Genomic DNA, 17,387 nt, shown 5'->3' on the forward strand with positions numbered 1-17,387 from the left:
CACAAATCTCAAAATGCACCAGGACTATAGTTTTCGCTGTCTTTCGTTACAAGTGACTTTTTGGGTCTCTGCCCTTTGATTTCGTGCACACGAGACGATTTGTTGGCTTCCTGATGGTCCTTTTCTACAGCCCTCCAAAGGGCAAGGGCACCAAGTTTTACACCCAGTGTAGTGCAAAGCTCAGTATAAACTCGCAAGTTGCCTGCATTGTACCTAGCAACTGCCTCGTATACTGCTGTCTAGAAGAGGGAGGCATGCTGCTGCTTCGAAATTATTGTCCAAGCGCTCTGCGTCTTGTTGCCACTACACCAAGCCAGTAAATGAGGGTCTGACAAGCATTGAAAAACCGGTAGCAGTGCTTGCACAACTCTGCTTGGAAGATCGTACTTGTGTGGAGGTTATGGCTTGCCTTCTGCCTCACCAGCACAGTGCCTGCACCAGCTGCAGGCACCAGGTGTGCACAGATCGTGATGGGGCTGAGCATCTGTGGATGCGATGTGATGTCGTGTTGCCATCATGGCCCTCTGCATTTCTTCCACATTTGTGCTCTTCGCAGGGCTAGGCCATAATAACTAGTCAGTCCTTTTACCAAATCTTGCGTCAAGCCACCTTTCCCACCGAGTGCCTCTCCCTTGGCTTTGCTCACAACAGATCGAAGTGCTGTGCCCACCCTTTTTTGCACATGGTTCGCACAGTCCTCCTTTGTGAGAGGTATGGACCCATATATTTGTTCACTGCACAAGGCCAGGTAGGTGTGGCTCTCTCCATCACAGATTACGTTTGTGTATCTGAGGCCGTTTCTGTCAAGGGAGCGTCCAAAAAGCTGCAGTGCGGGTTCAACTTCCATGCGTCCTGCGCTGACATCATTTTTTTTTTGGCACTGCTGAGCCTTCTCCCATTCATGGCATGCTTTCAGTTGGCCCTATTTCACACCCAAGGCAGAAGTTTGACAAGGCTGTAGAGCCAAGCACAAGGCCCGTGTAAAATTCTATTACACGGCCTACACCAATGTGCGAGTTGTGCCCACGCGTCAGCCGTGCGCCGTTATAAACAACTGTAATGTTCTTAGTGAAGTTGGCTTCCATTTCTTTGTATACATCTTTGACAGCCTTCACATCACCTGCAAAAACTGTGCAGCCATTTCAGCAGCTGGCTGCAGCACTTTTTTCAACTGCTCTTAGTAAGTCTTCTGGTGCAGTCCTCGGTGTGAAACGTTCATCACTGCCCAGAAGTCATTCAGAGAAGTGGACCCTTTGCCAATGCTCCTGATTACTTGCATAGATCTGAGGTTTACATCGAAAGCCCCACCTTGCTTTCTTTGCGAGGATCACTGAGAGCTGATAACACCACAAGAACATATCAGCACCATTTTCACAGCAAGTCCAAGTCTGGTGTCCCGGTCCACTGCTAGACTTGGCCTTCGGCAAATCAGGCAGAGGGCAGCCCTAGTCAGCTAACTTAGAGCGCCCATTTGAATTACTACGAACTCATCTTCTGATGCAGGTGTAGTATCGGATTCCGGCAGCACGGTCAGCATGAACTTCGCTCAGCTGCCGACATCGCACCGAGCGTTTCGCGAACAGTGGACATGCACGCGTGTGCCATTTCCGCAGACACAGAACTTAGTTCTCTATGTTCTTAAATGGTACGACGCCCGCCACATGGAACATCGGCACAGCTCCGCTGATTGAAGGCATCTGCCGACGCGCCATTTATCACTTCCGAAATGGCTTGAGTGTTGCATCGAAGAGCCTCATGTTGAATACTAACATCAAGGGAGCAGTCCTCTGCTGACAAATCTGACCTGTCTCGCAACTCTGTTGCATTGTCTGGTACGCTGCCGTAGCTTGTCTACGTCCCAGGATCCTGGCTTTAGGCTATAACCTCACTTTGTACTTTACTGATTCATGTTTTATCATGTGCAATTATAATGTCATGTGAATCAACAAAGGACAACAAAAGCCTTAAGAAATGCGGCAGTACAGTGACACCAGTTTAAAAGTCGCCACTTGCACTGTGACAAAATGATGAATGTCAACCAGTGTACATAAACAGCAGAAAAATAACTTGGGAGGTAACTGAAAGCTATGGGCAATTACACTGTACAAATGACTTTCTGCGGGCATTTTTTTCTGGTGAGTCTGCCAACGCACTCATACCAGTGCATGATTTTAACATAGCGATATAATCATAGAATGCTTAGCAACGTCTCGGCACGTGCTTCTCATTTCACTTCTGCGCACTGTGTACTGGGAAAGGCAAAACCGACAGGCGAGACTCTCGAATGCTGACTGCGCATTGGCGAACCATCCCACCACTGCCCTCGTAGTGCCGTGCGCTGCATTGTAGCCTCTTCCCAGGAGTGTCTGGCGTCCGGAATGGGGTCATCAGCCATGGCCTGCACGGGTGCCTGCTTTCTCCCAACAGCAGGCCTGTGTACATTCCCCTTTCGAATCGTTCAGCAAGGGTGCTGTTGGCAAGCACCCGCGCGTCGTGGGTTCCACCTGCCAACTTGGCGACGACGTCGAGGATCCCGCAGTTAGCGTCGACCAAAAGCTGAATGTTGATGGAGTGGTAAAAATGCCTGTTGACGTACGCCTCCTCGTTCAGCCCGGGTGCTTGAATCCTCATGTGCGTGCCGTGCCGTCTATTGCGCCCACCACGCAGGGGAAGCCACCCAGAGTGTATAAGCTGCCCTGCAGCTCAGCCAGATCGTTCGTCGAGGGCCAGCAAGAAAATGCAGAACATTAACTTTTGTTTCATATCGATGTCATGCGGGATCACACTGTCAGACTTGAGGGCACTTCCGAGCCTTCCCACGCGTAAACTTGCAGCTCTAGCGCACAAATCCCACGGCACCCCAGGCGAAAAGTAACTCTCTGCTGGGAACACGATAAACTATGCAGTTGCTGCCCGAAACGCGATTTTTGCACCTCCATCTTGCGATCGCAGCGTTAACAATTTTATGCAGCACGTAATAATGCTCTTTGCAAGTGGTCATGTTTCATCATTTCCTTACACTGTGCTCTGCTTGTTTTCTTGCACCCAAAAGTGATAACTGCTATCGAGCGTTTCTTCCGTACTGTCTGTGCTGCAATTTCCTTGTAAAAGCTCCTGCATAGAGGTGCCTGCCTGGCTAGGAAGCCGCTGCACGCGCCGTCATAGAAGCAGGGAAGGAGGGAGCCGCAACGCCCGCAATAAAGCTATAAAAATCGCGAAGGGTTAAAGCGAGGCTTACCGTATCCAAGCGGCACTGTGGTGGATGAGGGCAAGAGCAACTCGCCGAACGGTGCGGCTGGCAGTCGATTCCTGCACTTTGAGCGCAGTATCTCCGGCCGTTATCAGAAAGCCGCCGGTGGAGAAGAACTTCAGCGCGACCAACAGTTGCTGCTCAACACTCAAAGCATAGCTCCGGCAGGTTGGATGCTCGAGGTTGTCGCGCAGCAGCTCGGTGAGGCACGCGATGCCAGCACGGCCAAACCGAAATCGCCTTTAAAGCTCACCCTCATCGAAAATTTCGAAGATGTTGGTCCAGTCCCAGAACACACATGTTGTTGCTGTTGTTGAAAACTTTTATTGTCCAACAGAGAAAGACCACACCGCCTGGGCCGCTCTGTCTCACCCCCTTTACAGGGGAGAGGACTTAGGAGCGGCCCAGCCGCACGGGATGGTCGCATTCGATGCTGGCCGGGTTGGTTTCGCCGGCGGCCTCTTCTGCCAGTTGGACGGCGGTGATTTGGAGGTCAGGGTCCGAGCTCCGCAACAAGATTTCCCAGGCTTCCCTACTGCTAATGTTTTGCGCCCTGCCTGGGGAGTAAGCGCACTCCCAAATTATATGGTCGAGGGTTCCTCTCGCCCCACGCTTTTTACATTTATCGTCCTCGCAGTCCGATCGGATATGTTTGTTTAGTACTGTGTTTGGGTATACTCCAGTCTGCAGGCGTCTCCACGCCGTCGCCTGACTCCTATTTAACGCCGTGTTTGGTGGGGGAAAACACCTCCGGCATTGCTTGTAGTGTTCTGTAATCTCTTGATACGAGATTAATCGCCCTTTCCTGTCGGAAAATCCAGCATGGTTTATGGTCGCACTAATAATGGGCATGCTGTCAATAATATCGGGTATGTCGGGGATCATGACGGTCAAACCGGGACGTGGTGGCGATGTCGGACATTTGTTGGGAGGCTTACCGGGCATGTCGGACAAATGATAATGGGAGCAGAAAACGGTGGGAAGTTTGGTGTCCACGAAAGAAATGATGCTGGGCATGCAGCAACCCATAGCGGTGATAATGGCAGCAATGGGTGGGATGTCTGCTCATTGCTGGGCATCGCAAACGGCGATGGGCAGGTGTTGGTGATCAAAACCGTCATGCTGAACGCATGGTTACTCAATTCTGATTTTGTTTGGAACTCTAACAGGGGCGTGCACAAAGCACTTCGTGCTCGGATGAAATCACTGCAGCTATAGATTTGGGCCAATTGTACACGGCGGCGACGAGTAATTGTTCCGAACGTGTTACTACTCGGTGTCAAGTAAACGGATATTTTATATATATATATATATATATATATATATATATATATATATATATATATATATATTACGAACGTAGGTTGCGTTGGCTCCGCAGAATAAAGATTTAAGAGAAGTGGGCACTTCTACAAAGACACTTTTATTTATCAACGTTTCGACCGCGGTGCGGTCTTCTTCAGGACTTCAGAAGACCGCACCGCGGTCGAAATGTTGATAAATAAAAGTGTCTTTGTAGAAGTGCCCACTTCTCTTAAATCTATATATATATATATATATATATATATATATATATATATATATATATATATCGAAATGCCGAGCGCCACACGGCTGTGCCCAATCGGATTGCAGGTGGCAGGCTTTGCCTCACTACATGACTGACTAATGGTGACGCAGCAAGCGTTAGTTCCACGGTTCACGCTTTATCGATAGTTTTTGCCAACAGTGCCACAGAACATAGAGCGGCGAGAACAGATGGTAACAAGGCGCTTTAGCACCTATATGCGCCTCTCGCACCCGTAGATGGTGACTCAGAACTAGCGTCGGAACATGGTCGGAAATGTTGCAGCTTTTCAGCAGCGGCGGTGGTGACTACGGCTATATAGCCACCGTCCTGACGTCCGATTTTTTACTGGACATGCACCGCTGTACTGCAACCCACCCTAGCCGGCGTTTTATCTGCCACCACAGCATGCTGCTGTGCTTTGTGGGGAAGCCCACCTAACTGACGTTTTCTGCTTTGTTTTATTGCGGCCTCTGCAATCGCCGCGAGAGGCTTCGAAACAGTGCTGAAACTATGGAAAAGGTATCTCCCAGTTGCTGTCCTTCTCGCTGACTAAATTTTACTTTGCCATCGTGAGTTTGTGGAGTTATTTTACAACACAAATTTTAGCTAAGTAGAACCATTCATTTCACATCTTTACCTAGGTTTCACCGTATTATCTTTTATAATTTTCATGTGAGTATACCATCACAAATGGCATGGCGGATATACTTTTCATGTTTCTGCAATTATGTTTCGTCATCTCTAAAATATCGTAAGCCAGCTGAAATTACATCAAAAGGACATTTATCAAGCTATATTTTGAACATTACAATTTAGTTCAAAATATTTTTTGCTCAGTGTGAATAATTTATGAAGGAGACTTCAAAAACGGCCTTTTTTCATGTAGTGTCAGGAAAAAATCTCAAAATTTTTTTATTTATAAAATCAAACTTTTGGTGGCTAGTTTACGAAGTGTAAACATATTGTAAGTCCTAGAATATATTTATTATTTTTTCTTAGAGATATTGTCTTCTCAATACAATTTTTTTTCATAATTTTCAACTTTTTGTGTACTTGAAAATTTTTTTGCGATATTCACACCAAGTTTTGTGTCTAAAAGGCACAGAATATTTCTATCATTTTCATGTAAATTTCTCCTTTATATATGCCTAAAATTTTGCAGGAAAAATCATATAGCTCGGGCCTATCAAAAACAGTTATTTTTCCAGTGGTAACAAAAGTTAAACAACCCATGTGTATTACATGTTACAGCAGCAAAAAAAATAGATGGAGCCAGTCACGTACAAAACAGAAATTCAGATTGAATTCTGATCACGGGATCAGTGACAAACTGTGATAAAATTAATGTTTTTACTGCTACTACCTTAATACCTTTCCAGTAAAGCATTTCAGCACCATGGACATCACCATGCGAAAATAATGGTCTAATTAGCATGCACGGGTGTTTTGGCTAAAAAACCAGTAGCTTTCTTGCATTGATGACTCATGTCTTCAAAGAAAGTAAGCTTAAGTGTATGTTTCATTTACTGAGTGTGTAAACTGTAGCTACCACTTATGAAAAAGGCATTGATTTCCTTTCTTGTCAATTCAATTCACAACACTGAATGAGGTTGCTGGATGTTTCAAAACATTGGCTCATTGCTTAAAAGCCTGTAGTATTTTATTTATTTATTTATTCGAATACCCTGAGGGCCCGCTGGGGGCATTACATAGGGGGGGACATAAATCAGCACAATTTTCAAAGAAAAAAAAACACTTCAGGTGGTCAACACGGAAAGATGGGAAACAACATAACGTAAACACTGTTACAAAAAATGCACAAATAACAATGAAAGAGAACATATTGGTTTGCGATTAAGTGATATAAAAAAGCAAACCTTGCTACTGAACGCACTGTGATTCCAGATAAGTTGGCAATTTGGACTGAAATAAGGTCTTTTGTTATTGACAAGGTTAAAGGCGAATTTTACTTTGCCCTCTGAGCGAAAATGGGGTTAACTTTGTAGACATGATCAGTGCGACTTGAAATATGAGGTGGTGGCAAAATATGCGAGTGTGCAAATGATGTACTGCTGTGATAGAGTGTGAAAAAAGGAAAACCTGGCAAATTTTCTGCGCATTGCGATTGGCGGCATGTTGAGCTCTTCCTTCAAAGATGAAATGCTTTGAAATCTCGAGTATGATGACAAGATGAATCATGCGGCTTTATTCTGCACAGCTTCAAGTATATTGGTGAGGGTGATTTAGAAGAGATGCCAAATGAATGACGCATATTCCAGTGAAGAGTGCACAAGAGAATTGGATGCTTGAAGCCTGGGGTCCCTGTTGGCTAGACATAAGCGCCGCTTCAGAAAGCCAAGTTTTTTTGTGCCTTAGATGTAATATATTCAATTTCTCTATTTATTTGCATCTGCCATTTGCCGCAACACTCTTGGTAGCTTATTCAGGGCAGATTGCAAAGTTATGATGTCGTTAGGACTAGCTATATCTCTGTAAATTACACAGTCATCGGCAAAAAAGGCAAACTGTCGAATTAATATTTAGTGCTATATCATTAATATATAATAAAAATAGAAGCGAACCTATTACCGAGCCCTGATGGATGCCTGACTTGACAAGGGTTAGGCTGGAAATATTATCATTTAATTTAACCACTTCAGAACAATTCGTTAGAAATTGTACACGCCATTGAGAATCAAGCTATTCAAAGGAGATACGAGTTGCTGATTTAAAAGTCAGGAGATTATGAACACATGTTTACTGTAATGGGTTGAAAAATACAGTAGAATGCTGGATTTGATTTAATTTTGCCATTTGGGAGCAGCCAAATGGACAAAATCTTCAACGGTTCCAATGTAAACAAGATACTGAAAGGACCATGTCACACTGATATTGCTAAATCCGATTGAATCACCTGGATTAGCCTAGGCTGCATGCGTTCAGTGTTCACTGCACTCTGAAATAAAGGTGGCTGGTTTATGCATGCATCGGTAATGTATATGCCTTTGCCTTGGACGTCATATGCATACCTATGAACCACTGCAAATAATGTACAAATGGAAGTTCAGCCCTTGTGCTCATCGGCTCTTCTATCCTTTATTCTACATTTTTGTGCTGCAGTCACCAACACTATACTTGTCCTGTCTGGTACCATGATTGTTGGGTTTTCTAACATCTTGAAAGTGGAAAGTCAACAGAAGACAAGCAGTCCATAGAATTCGTATAAACAAAGTGCAATTTTTTCTTCATAGCTTGTTCGACGTAACACAAACCAAGGACACAGAAAACATGAAAGCTCATGATACATGTAAGGCTAGTAAAAAGAAAGGTTGCGTTCACAGTAACTTATTTTCTAAGAAAGTCACGAAAAGTGCACACTGCAGTGCATTGAGTACTGCTTTCAATTTTTAATAATAATGCATTAAGTAGCTTCTGCTCATGTCAGTAAATGAGACAGAATGCAAAATAAGCATGGTTCACAAAATACTCTAAAAACTCAGAAATGACATATTTTTTGTAGGTGACAAAGAATAAATAGCATACATATTCAGCAAAAAGAGCATTTGAGCTCGCTCAATGAGGCTTGACAACTGCCGCAGTGCACAAATTTTGACTGTGCTATCAAGAAAACTGAACAAAAGGCAGTTCCCTGGAAATGAACTAAACACAGTAATAAGGACAACCCTGTTACTGTGGGTGCATTAGTTCATTACCTATTGACTAAGTTGATAATGGCCTTTGCCATTAAGTTCATGCAAGATGTGCAAATGCCATTGCCCACAAAGCATAAAAAAAGAAATGAAGGAAAACTCAGCAAAATTATGGCAAACCTGAAACTTCTGGATCACAAAGCAAATGAAGTATAAATGAGCAACTGGAATAAAAAAAAACTCCATAGAAGTGCAGAAAACTATCGGGCAACACACGCAGACACTGCAACCACAAGGGGAAACAACATGAAAATGTTCGCCTCTGCGAAAGTGTGCCAAGTCCTTTGCAGTGATGTCTACTAGGCTAACAAGAGATGTAAAAGCTTGGAGAAGTGACAGGAAATCCTGATTGCAGACTTTGTTTTGCAGCAAAGTAAACCAAGCTACAACCATGCTCTTATTATGTGTCAAAAAAATGCAAGTTAGGAGCCTCCATAATGCTTGCTCTGGTGTAAAATCATAAAGTCAGATCAATTTTACTCACACGGCTACTAAAAAAGATACATGTGCATATACACACCACACATTCAAATACAGTCGTACCCCATTAATATGACCTCTGTTAATATGGACGACTCGAATTACGGCCAGTCTTTCTAGGGGCCAAATTTTTTTAATGTAATGATACTTCGTGAGTATGGAAACTTGCTGTACGGACCGTGCACAGGATGAAAATGCACAGTGCCCATTGGGACCACTGTATTTCTGTGTGTTAATAAACACGACTGCCCCAACAAAACTTTTTCTCTCCGGTATTTTGAAATCAGGAGTGACGCCTGAGTGATGGTCCTTTTTTGTGTTTTCATGTTTACAGGGTGTTTAGTGGGTATACCTTACTGTTTTCTCTTAGTGCATAAATTGATGTGAATAAAGCTCTATCTAGGACTCTCACTGCTTAGAGGTTTTTAGCAGTTCTTGGGATGTGAACAGTCATAACAGGAGATAAGTCATTGCACCATGAAATGCCATCCTGCTTCTGATGCAGCGCTAGGCACTTCAAACTGCACCGCATTAGTTAAACATAATGGCGAGCAGAATAATGTACATGGAGCTCACAAGATTTCATCTCCTTTCCACTTCACTGGCCACGACTACCCACAGAAGCAGATGTTATATAAAACGTGTTTTTTGTGAACTTCTTTCAAGATTCATTATTACGGACGACTCACTTTATCAATAATTTCGCCCCAGAACAAAGTGCCCATACCAACAAGGCAGGACTGTACATCATTTGTTGACTTGGTTGTGTCGCAGCACACAGAACCATGATGAACACAGTCATTAACAGTAAAGCAAAACCAACATTTCTCTGACATTGGACATGCTTATTTACTGGCCAACTGTTGCCACTTCGAACTTAAGATGTGCACCACAGCCATTGACAGAGCAGATGTTTCCCTGTACCCTCACAGCTAAAAATAGTGAATAGGCCATTCAAGCGCATGAAGCTGACAAGGACATCAAAGTACAAAACAGCGACAAGGAGATCACAGGACTTTCTCACACACTGCAATGGCTTCCTCCATCACTTGCAGACATTGTGATTAAGCCAGCTCTGTGAATTCATATGCAATTCGTATGAGTTTACACGCAATAAGGCCACAGAGACTTGACAAAATAAGCAAAATTAATTCAATCATATCTCCATAGAATACTAAAATGAACTTTGATTTCAGCATACTTTGTGGATTAAGCGACATAGCATACATTAGACATTTATTCATGCTGTGCAGCTCTTGGCTGTTGTTCATAAAACATAGGAGAAAACAATTGGCAGTTCATTGGCTGCCATGTTCATTGCTACTGGTGACAACCACCTTACATGGTATTTTAGCTGCATTTGGCAAGTCACACTGTTGTAACCAGCTGCCAAAGCCATTTAGCTTGATATGTGGGTAAGCAGAGGTGAGCACCCAGCCTTATTGCTGGGCTGAGCAGCATTATACCAATGTGTAATGATGCAATCGTCACCCCTAGCCGCACTGAATGGAAAACAAAAATACGAATAATACAAAATATAAACCACATTCAGTAGGACCTAGGACTCCATGCAGTTTCTAAAAGGAAACGAATGTCGCTAAGGTCTCTTTCATTATAAATACTGTGAAACAAAACAACAGTGCACAACAAATGAAGAAAATGTGCATCTACTGTAGCAATGTGCTTTCAAATTCCAGTTATAGCATACTGCTCTGCATTTTCATAAGCATGTATAGTTTATATTCAACTTCACTTTGATGAGTGCAACTTAGATGGAGCTACACTGATTTGTCTTCGGTTTGTTGTACTTCCCTTCCTGTATGTGCAGTGGATATGCGATGCAAGAACAGTGAATCATATATACACTGCATGTACAGGAAGGGAAGTACAACAAATGGAAGACAAATCATCGCAGCTCCAGCAATGTAGCATTCATCATAGTGAAACTGATTATAAACTGCACATGCTTAAATACATTATGATGCAAGAACAGTGAGCGAACTTTGTGTACGATGGGCTTAGCTGCCTACGTGCCATAAAACTCAACACACAAAAAGCAAGAACGGTGAAGTCGCGGGCACAGGCCATATCGACAGACACCCAACACTGTTTTTATTTTTGCCCTTTGAAGGGCAAAGAGAGAATGACAAAGAGGTCTAGTGCTGACAGTCCCAATTCTGCATGTTAATGCTCCTTCAGAGTTTGCTTCAATCCCTTTCAATTTTGTTTGGAAGGTCGCAAATGTATGTTTTTTCTTCACTTATGAAATTCACAAAGAGACAGGTGTCAGTCACCTCTTTTGGTAGCACCACATCAAAAACTCTGCCATGTGACAGGAAGCACTCCTTAATATGTGGAGGAACTGCCAGGTTGTCAGAAACAATTACAGGCCTGCAGAGAAGAATGCAGCTGTTCACTTCCTTCAAGAACAGTATTTTCTCAATTCGCTTGTACTCCCCCCTGTCCGTCTGCACAAAAGTTGTGTCTGATTTTGATGGTCTTTGATATCCAGGGCTGTGACATATCTGCTTGCCCTTTATGAACCGCTCATACTCCACGCCACGTGTTACAGAAGCTCCACAGCAAAGCTGAATTTTCTCCTGCTCAGTGGTGCTGAAGGCTATGTCTTTACCTCTTCCTAACAGAGAAAAGTCATGCACATGCAAGGCATTTTTTACGGGTGTGTAGCCTATCAAGCCCTTGCAGACCTGCTTTTCTTCTTCTGTAAGAAGGTCCCCTTGAATAAGCCAGTGGAGCTTTTGCAGCATGATCACTCTTTCAGTAATCTGGTGCGGCAATCCATTTGCTGCTGACACGAGCCGCACAATGCTGCCATTGCCACCCTCAAATACGAAGGCTGAATGAGCCCAAAGTGGTCCAAGTGAACGGGCGCAGTTTCCAAGGTGTTGCAAGATGTGAACGTTGAACGTCATGAATGCCGTCCCATACAGTGTCTGGCAGCGGAAAACAAAGGTGTTCAGAAGAGTCTCTGAAATGAAAAACAATAAATGATTTCAAGTGACTCTAAGAACTAATTTTAAATAATTTCATAGAATAAATTTAAAAATGTTAAACAGGGATCTTATTTTTCCTAATATCCATACTGACCAAGTGTTAGACAATGCCAATATTCTTACAAATCATGTCCCATGTGATAAGGCACGCACAAACTTATGAACCCATGATAGAGGCATAACTGCACATCACATATACAATCTGCCACACTGCAATGCAGAGATTAAATTTTGTTACAACATGCAAATATTGTTAAGTCTCAGGGGTTGGAGTTCATGGTTTCAAATTGCAAAAAAAAAGAACGCTAAACACAGGCTCAATTTATTTTTTGAAATTTGATTCAATCAAAAAATATAAAACATCCTTCAGATGTATGCTTTGGCTTGCTGGCTGTTTATTACGAGTTAAAATCAGTCACAACACAGAACTACCAAAGTGCGGAGACCAGGAGCGCAGTACGAGAGCGGGATAGTTTCATTAAGTAGAGAAGTTGTATTTTTTGAGGAATTGATTGTCTTCACTCAAACACCGAGTGCAGACTGAGGGGCTCTGTTAACTTGTCAAGTTCATCTTGTAGCAAAGCACTGTGGCCACAGGCTGTCATCTCTTTATCGCAGCTGTTACTTGGCTAAGGAGTTTTTGCATGCTGCGTAAGAATGCTGGCATTTGGAACTTTAACAAGCCACTTCATTTTTAAACTGAAAACAATGGACAGTATAATGAAATACTGTCATGTTCTGGCTTCTGCAAAGGTTCAGGGGAACTTCTATTGCTGCCAATGTCATGCGGACTTTGCAGTTGAAGACTGTATGGCTTCTGAATTTCAGCTGCAATCACATATGTCTTCCCAATCCAAAACTTAGTTCTTATGGAGTGTTTTTTGCGTTCACAATGCATTCCGTGACTGAAGAAGTGAGAAGTGTGCAGGTCACAAGCAATAAATATCCGATGATTTATCCACCACCAGATAAAGCTATTCCAGTGTGAAGACGACTCAACAGAAAGGCCTGGTTCTAATTGCCTAAGTGAGGCTAGTGTATGTGTGTGTTACTTCTTTGATGTTTTAACTTATTAAGGCGAAAGCCTTCAATGGCTCATACTCGCTGCCACGACCCTGTCTGTCCATCCGTTACGCTCTTCAGCAACTCAGTAAGAACAAAAATCTTTGTGCACGATGGGATGTGAACCACCATCCTTCCATTCCGCAGCCGAGCGTGCTAATGACTACGCTACTTCCTGCCAACGCATATGTAGTTCTCCTTATCTAGGACACTGGAGAGTGCGGGAAGGTGTTGAATCAGACGGATGCCTCCCAAACGCCCTCCAGTGTCTCCAGCATATAAGTGTCACAAACAATTGTGCACTTAATCAACATCTTAACCACACATCAGTGACACAAGCAGCAAAACCTTGCTAAAGGCTTTCGCCTCACAGCACTTTAGGCCAACAAACTGTCGCTTGAATTTTTTTTCATTTATTTGTGTTTTTGTGCAACCAAGTTCTAGAAATAAACTTCTATTTATGTCTCTGTCTTATATCTTGATCACTTAACATTCACGCTGTTACTATATATTTAAGGCAGTAAAATTTCATATTGCATTGACTACTGCAAACACAACCATTTCTGCATTAATTAGTTGCACTTGCATAAATGGCTTTTGGTAACTAACAAGACAAGACAAATAATTTGTGACCTTTGAGTGTGCACGAGGGTACCACATGAATAATAAAGTGCTAATTTTTCCACCAGAAATAATATTTGCCAAAACAAAATGAAAGCTATGTTCTGAAATAAACAACGAAAAAGTCTGCCAAATTCCGGAAAAATTATAAACCAAACAATTCCAGCCTTGGCTACAAGACTATAGCAGCTGCCATGCAGAATTAACTAGTACTCTTGGGGAATGCAGATAATTACCTGCTCTATCGATTTCAGATGGAGACAGCTCTTCACGAAGGAGAATGTGGATGGCCTCTGACAGCTTTGACAGATGCTTCCAGTACTCCGGTCGAAGGATGCCTTCAAGGCATGGAAGGGCATAAAACAAAAGCCACTGCCTCCATTCAGAGGCTTTCCAATAGCCTCGTTCCCTGAGTGGTCGTGGTAGTCTTGTGATGCAATGTGGAGGCTTTATTGCAAGAAGCCTTGCAAGAAGCTTTATTGCAAGAAGAGCCACAGTTGAAGGTGCACCTGTGTAAAAAGTTCACAATGGTGATTAACCATCTTTAATCAACTCAAACTAATGATTGAGACATACAATATCCATTATGCGAGATGAAAACAAATACATTTCAAGCAAAAAGTGCAGTTCTGTCAGCTTGAAATCTAAGCCAATTTATGATCAAAAATCACAACTTTGTTTTAAGCAATTACTGGGGAAACTGGAGCATAAAAATAAACCTTATCAATAACTACCGCAGCAATAATTGTGAACTGTCAGTTATAATATAGTCACTGAATTATGTACTGAAAGGCATATTGTTGGTCAAAAATCAGTGTAATGATATATTTGAATAGGTTAAAGTGATAATGATACATTACCTATATAGAAGCACTGATCACAGTTTGAAGATGACAGGATAGTTTCAGTCAGTTGCTTTGTGACCCCTTGGAGAACACAGTGCATGTACTCGACGCCCTGGCCATTGACGAGGTCGAGGCCTAAACAAAAAAGCATGGCATGCTAAGCATTAGTAAAGACATTTTTTAACGCACCAATGTTGTGTTGCCCCACAATAAAAACTGGGACCATAAAGAGCCAGGAATATGCAGTCGTTTTGTGACAGAACTCAAAATGCCACCTCTGCTGTGCTATAGCTAGCTGATAATAACGTTCTCAATTAAAGGCAAATGAAAGGATTGTAATGCATGTAGATCAAAACGTCGTAATATGACTTCTGCCTTAAAAGAATGTTTTCAAAGCTGCTGCCTGTCATGATAATATAGGGGTAATGATATAGGAGTGCGAGACCCATAGAGTGCGAATTAGCGAGCATCCCCTGTAAATAAATGTTAAACCTGGGCTGAGCCGGCATTCTGAATTATATGCATTTCCGCCCAAATTAACAGGGATCGAATAAATGAGTTTTTACTGTACCCAATTAACACTGTTCGACAGTGTTGGACCAAAACAAGCTTTCATACCTTTCAGGCTGAGTAATGCAGATGGTCCTTTTACACCGTTGACATTGTCCTTGAAGCGAACTGCCAGCTTCATATCTGAGGCAAGCATTTCTGATGTTCTTGTTTCGACTGGTTCGTCGGTCACATACCGCATGCTCCCTAGAAGTGAGTGAGAGATTGTGCGATAAACCAAAATTTGCTACCTGCCCCCTCCCTCTTCCTCTTTATCTCATCTCTCTGCATATGCACTATTTCATTAGAAAGATATGATTTTTTTTTTTTGGCAGGGACTAAAATATTTTGATTACCTTCAACGTGCACACCTCTAATAAGGCACCATGGGCAGCCAAAGTAGCCATTGAAGAGCATCATGTTCAGTACAGATGCCCTTGCTGGTGCATCTACGGAGCAGCAAAGCACGTAACGCTTGGAAGCGTGCTTCAATTTGTATGTCCAGTTCACTGGTCTTACACTGTTGACTTCGCAAGCAAACTTGCGAAGGAAAAGTTGCATGTTTGGATGCGACTTTCCAAACCAAAGTCCAGCAAGAATCGGATGCTTGAAGCACAAGTCTGGAGGAAGCTCATTAACTATAAACTGAAGCGGCCACACAGAAGTTTTAGATGATTTAAAGACTGGGCTCCCGTCAGTGTTTATGGTTAATGTCAAGTCATCTCTTCCCAGGTTTCTTGACTTTTGCAGTCTGCCATAACAACCAGCATTTGTGATGTCACTAATGATGGCTCGTGCGATGTTGTTTGATGATGCAGGCTGTCGAAGTTTTGTCAAATTTGCTTCAAGCTCATCTTTTGTCTGCTCGATTAAAAAGCTGAGTTGCTTGTGCATATACATTATAACAAAAAATGAACCTCGCTCTCTCAAAGACTTCAGGCTGTCTGTGCACTTACATACCGGGCATTTTGCTGCGTTGTCATTTGGCTCCATTACTATGCTGCAGGTGTCACAGACATAGTGGTACTGTAGCACTTGCTCTGTTTCTTTTGCCCACAGTTTTCGAAACAGGTACTCACTCTGTGGCAAGATATTACAGCCGAAAAGGAAGTTAATGAGTTTAGTGAGGTCGCCTAGGGCTGTCCATGTAAGGCCATGAGCAATGGCATATGCCATGACGGCTGCAACTGCGCCAGCTTTCGTGACTTGTGAGTGAGGCAGTTTTTCATCAAATAAAGGAGGAGCATGACTGTCGTTGTTCTCGGAGTGTACATCTTCCGCGCCGTCGTCACTGCTATAGCTGCCGTACGACGAAGCATCATCTCTCAAGAAATCTGCACAGCTGGATGCAGGATCGGAGTCTTCCCAGCTGTCTTCGCCATCCCCTGCAACAGATGGCTGTTGGCCGCCACTGTCCTCGAGATCTGTATCCGAATCCACGTCAGTTTTTTCATTTACACTGTCGCAGTAATTCGAGCCGTCTTCCTCTGGAAATGGAAGCTGCGTTGCACTCTCTTCGGTTTCTGGACGGTCAGCATTTACACAGTGACTTGCTTCTGTGGTTGATGCAGTCGAACTCGCAGCGGCATAAGTGGCATGTGCCTCCCGTCGCCTGTTAAAGCTTGTTGCTGGTACCTCGAAGTAGTTGTCGCGCTCCAAATACTGCTTGCGACGCTTTGCGGGGCGACTTTCCGACATTGTCTGACCACAGCACGCAGTGCACACGAAGATCAGACGATGCAGCGCGACCAACCTCACGCACGGAAAAAGGCGGGTAAGCTGCAAAACAGCTTAGGCGCAGTGTAGAGATGCTGAAGCGGAGAGAATCCGAAACCGGCCAATAGGTCGGCTTCGGATTCTCTCCGCATCATTATATAGGTCGATTTTGGATTCCATGGGTTGGTTTCGAATTTATTTCGCTTCTAAACAGAACAGGAGAAAGTTAAAATGTAGGGCGTGGCTTTGTGAACGGAACAGATGGCTGCACATATATATTATATATGGTTTTGCGCACTGGCGCACAGCTGCGCCGCGTCGCTGCGGTGCGCCGCCGCAAACTCCTGCTCCGGGTGCATGTTTTCTTCGCGCGTGGCATTCAGACTGCCGTTTGGAATCCGCGTGCATCGGAGATTAGACCGGTAGTCGCTGGATGCGATAGCCACGCGTAACTACGTCGTAAAAGAAGGCCACTTCGACTGGGCAGCTGCGCTCGTCAGCGCTGCTCGAGCCGGGCGAGAAAACAGGCGCCGCGGCGAATGTTGGTCGCGAATTTGGTTGCCCTGAATT

At 43.6% G+C, this 17,387-nt stretch overlaps 2 protein-coding genes across 4 annotated transcripts in view; one reads left to right on the plus strand and one right to left on the minus strand.

The window, feature by feature from the left end:
• Positions 1-17,387, plus strand: part of LOC144132655 (uncharacterized) — a 197,001-nt gene that overhangs the window by 144,062 nt on the left and 35,552 nt on the right. The gene's annotated exons all lie outside the window — the stretch shown is intronic.
• On the minus strand, positions 5,879-17,386 carry LOC144132653 (uncharacterized). Its single transcript, XM_077665226.1, has 5 exons — positions 15,458-17,386; positions 15,171-15,308; positions 14,568-14,687; positions 13,944-14,216; positions 5,879-11,999 (listed from the first exon to the last, which is right to left on the minus strand). The coding sequence occupies exons 1-5, from the start codon at positions 16,797-16,799 to the stop codon at positions 11,218-11,220; spliced, it is 2,655 nt and encodes an 884-aa protein (XP_077521352.1). The 5' UTR covers positions 16,800-17,386; the 3' UTR covers positions 5,879-11,217.

The sequence above is a fragment of the Amblyomma americanum genome, chromosome 5 (genome assembly GCF_052857255.1).
Source record: "Amblyomma americanum isolate KBUSLIRL-KWMA chromosome 5, ASM5285725v1, whole genome shotgun sequence".
Classification (NCBI taxonomy): domain Eukaryota; kingdom Metazoa; phylum Arthropoda; class Arachnida; order Ixodida; family Ixodidae; genus Amblyomma; species Amblyomma americanum.